Raw genomic sequence first — 1,564 nt, 5'->3', positions numbered from 1 at the left:
TTTGTAGAGTAAAAGAAATTTCACATTTGTGTTGATAACTCAAGTGAATACACATACTTTAGCGCAGGACTGTTAATCATAGAGTTGGAGGGAAAAGGTGAATTGTGGTGACAGGTGTGGTTAAATATTATGAGGTATAAATGTTAGATGGACTATTTGAAGAATAGATTACGTAAGCTTATAAAATGAGTCAAAATTTTTATTTACTTTTTAGCTAAGATTTTAAAATTAAATTTCCTCTTCATTTTTTGAAAAAAGAGAAAATCTTTTGGAGTATATCCTTGAACACTTCTTTCACTTGCTGGTTTCTGAGAGTGTAAATGAAAGGGTTTAATAAAGGGGCAACTGAGGTGTAAATAACAGTTACACCTTTAGATAAAGTCACCCTTTCCTTTGCTGTTGGTTTTATGTAATTAAAGATACAGCTACCATAAGTAAGGGAGACTACAATCATATGAGAAGAACAAGTAGAAAAAGCCTTTGTTCTTTTCTGAGCAGAGGGGAGTTTTAGAATGGTCTTGATAATGTATGTGTAGGAAAGAATTACTAAAGGCAATGTGATCAGGAGTATTCCAATAGCTAAGGTAAATGAAAGCAATTCCAGTAAATGAGTGTCAGTACAGGAAAGCTGCAGCACGGGGGAAGTGTCACACATGAAATGATCAATTACTTTGGAAGCACAGAAATCCAGTGTCAGTCCCAAGGCCACTGGTGGAAATGTAAACAGAAAGCCAATTGTCCATGAACTGAATAGTAGTTGGTAACACACTTTGTTGTTCATAATGATGGGGTAATGGAGGGGTTTGCAGATTGCTACATACCGGTCAAAACACATGGCAGCCAGTAGGTAAAATTCTGTAATTTCTAATAAGAGGAAAAAGAATAACTGAGATGCACAACTATTGTAGGAAATTATTTTGTTTTTCGTCATGATGCTTATCAGGTATCTGGGAATACAGACTGTTGTCAATGAAGCTTCCAAGAAGGAGAAATTTCGGAGGAAAAAATACATGGGAGTCTTGAGGCGGGGATCTAGCAAGGTAAGAAGGATGATGGATAAGTTCCCAATCACGCTCAACACATAGTTTAGGAAGAAAAATATAAAAATCACAATTTGCAATTGTGGGTCATCAGTCAATCCTAGGAGAATAAACTTGATCTCTCTTGACTGATTCCTCATTTCTGATTTGAATATTATGAAATAGATCTAGGAAAACAACTCCAGAAGTGGAAATAAGAGGAGTTTTTAAAAAGGTACAGACAGAAACAAACAAACAACAAAACCAAAAACACATAGTCAGAAATGTAAATAAGTTTAAAAAAATGATCTGATTTCATAAGAGAGTTGATACTTAAAACTAGAGCATTGATCAACCTAGGAACCTCTAACAGATTATTCCATTTAAATCTTAGTTATGGTAACAAAACTACTTAATTTTTTCTTTTTTCTATTGGAACTTAAAAGATAACTTAAATTTTAGCTGATCATTTCCAAATGAGCTGAATTTAGTTTCAGTGTTCTACATAGAATTAAGCTTGACTTTAAATGTATTTTCTATGTATA

At 33.6% G+C, this 1,564-nt stretch overlaps 1 protein-coding gene across 1 annotated transcript; it reads right to left on the bottom strand.

The window, feature by feature from the left end:
* Window positions 1–241: 241 nt before the first annotated feature.
* On the bottom strand, window positions 242–1,213 carry LOC131837877 (olfactory receptor 6C6-like). Its single transcript, XM_059183537.1, has one exon. It carries the CDS (start codon window positions 1,178–1,180, stop codon window positions 242–244), a length of 939 nt encoding a protein of 312 aa, XP_059039520.1. The 5' UTR covers window positions 1,181–1,213.
* Window positions 1,214–1,564: the final 351 nt, after the last annotated feature.

Source organism: Mustela lutreola, chromosome 8 (assembly GCF_030435805.1).
Source record: "Mustela lutreola isolate mMusLut2 chromosome 8, mMusLut2.pri, whole genome shotgun sequence".
Classification (NCBI taxonomy): domain Eukaryota; kingdom Metazoa; phylum Chordata; class Mammalia; order Carnivora; family Mustelidae; genus Mustela; species Mustela lutreola.
Note: the sequence above shows the minus strand (reverse complement) of the source record. Positions and strands in the feature narration are given on the sequence as shown.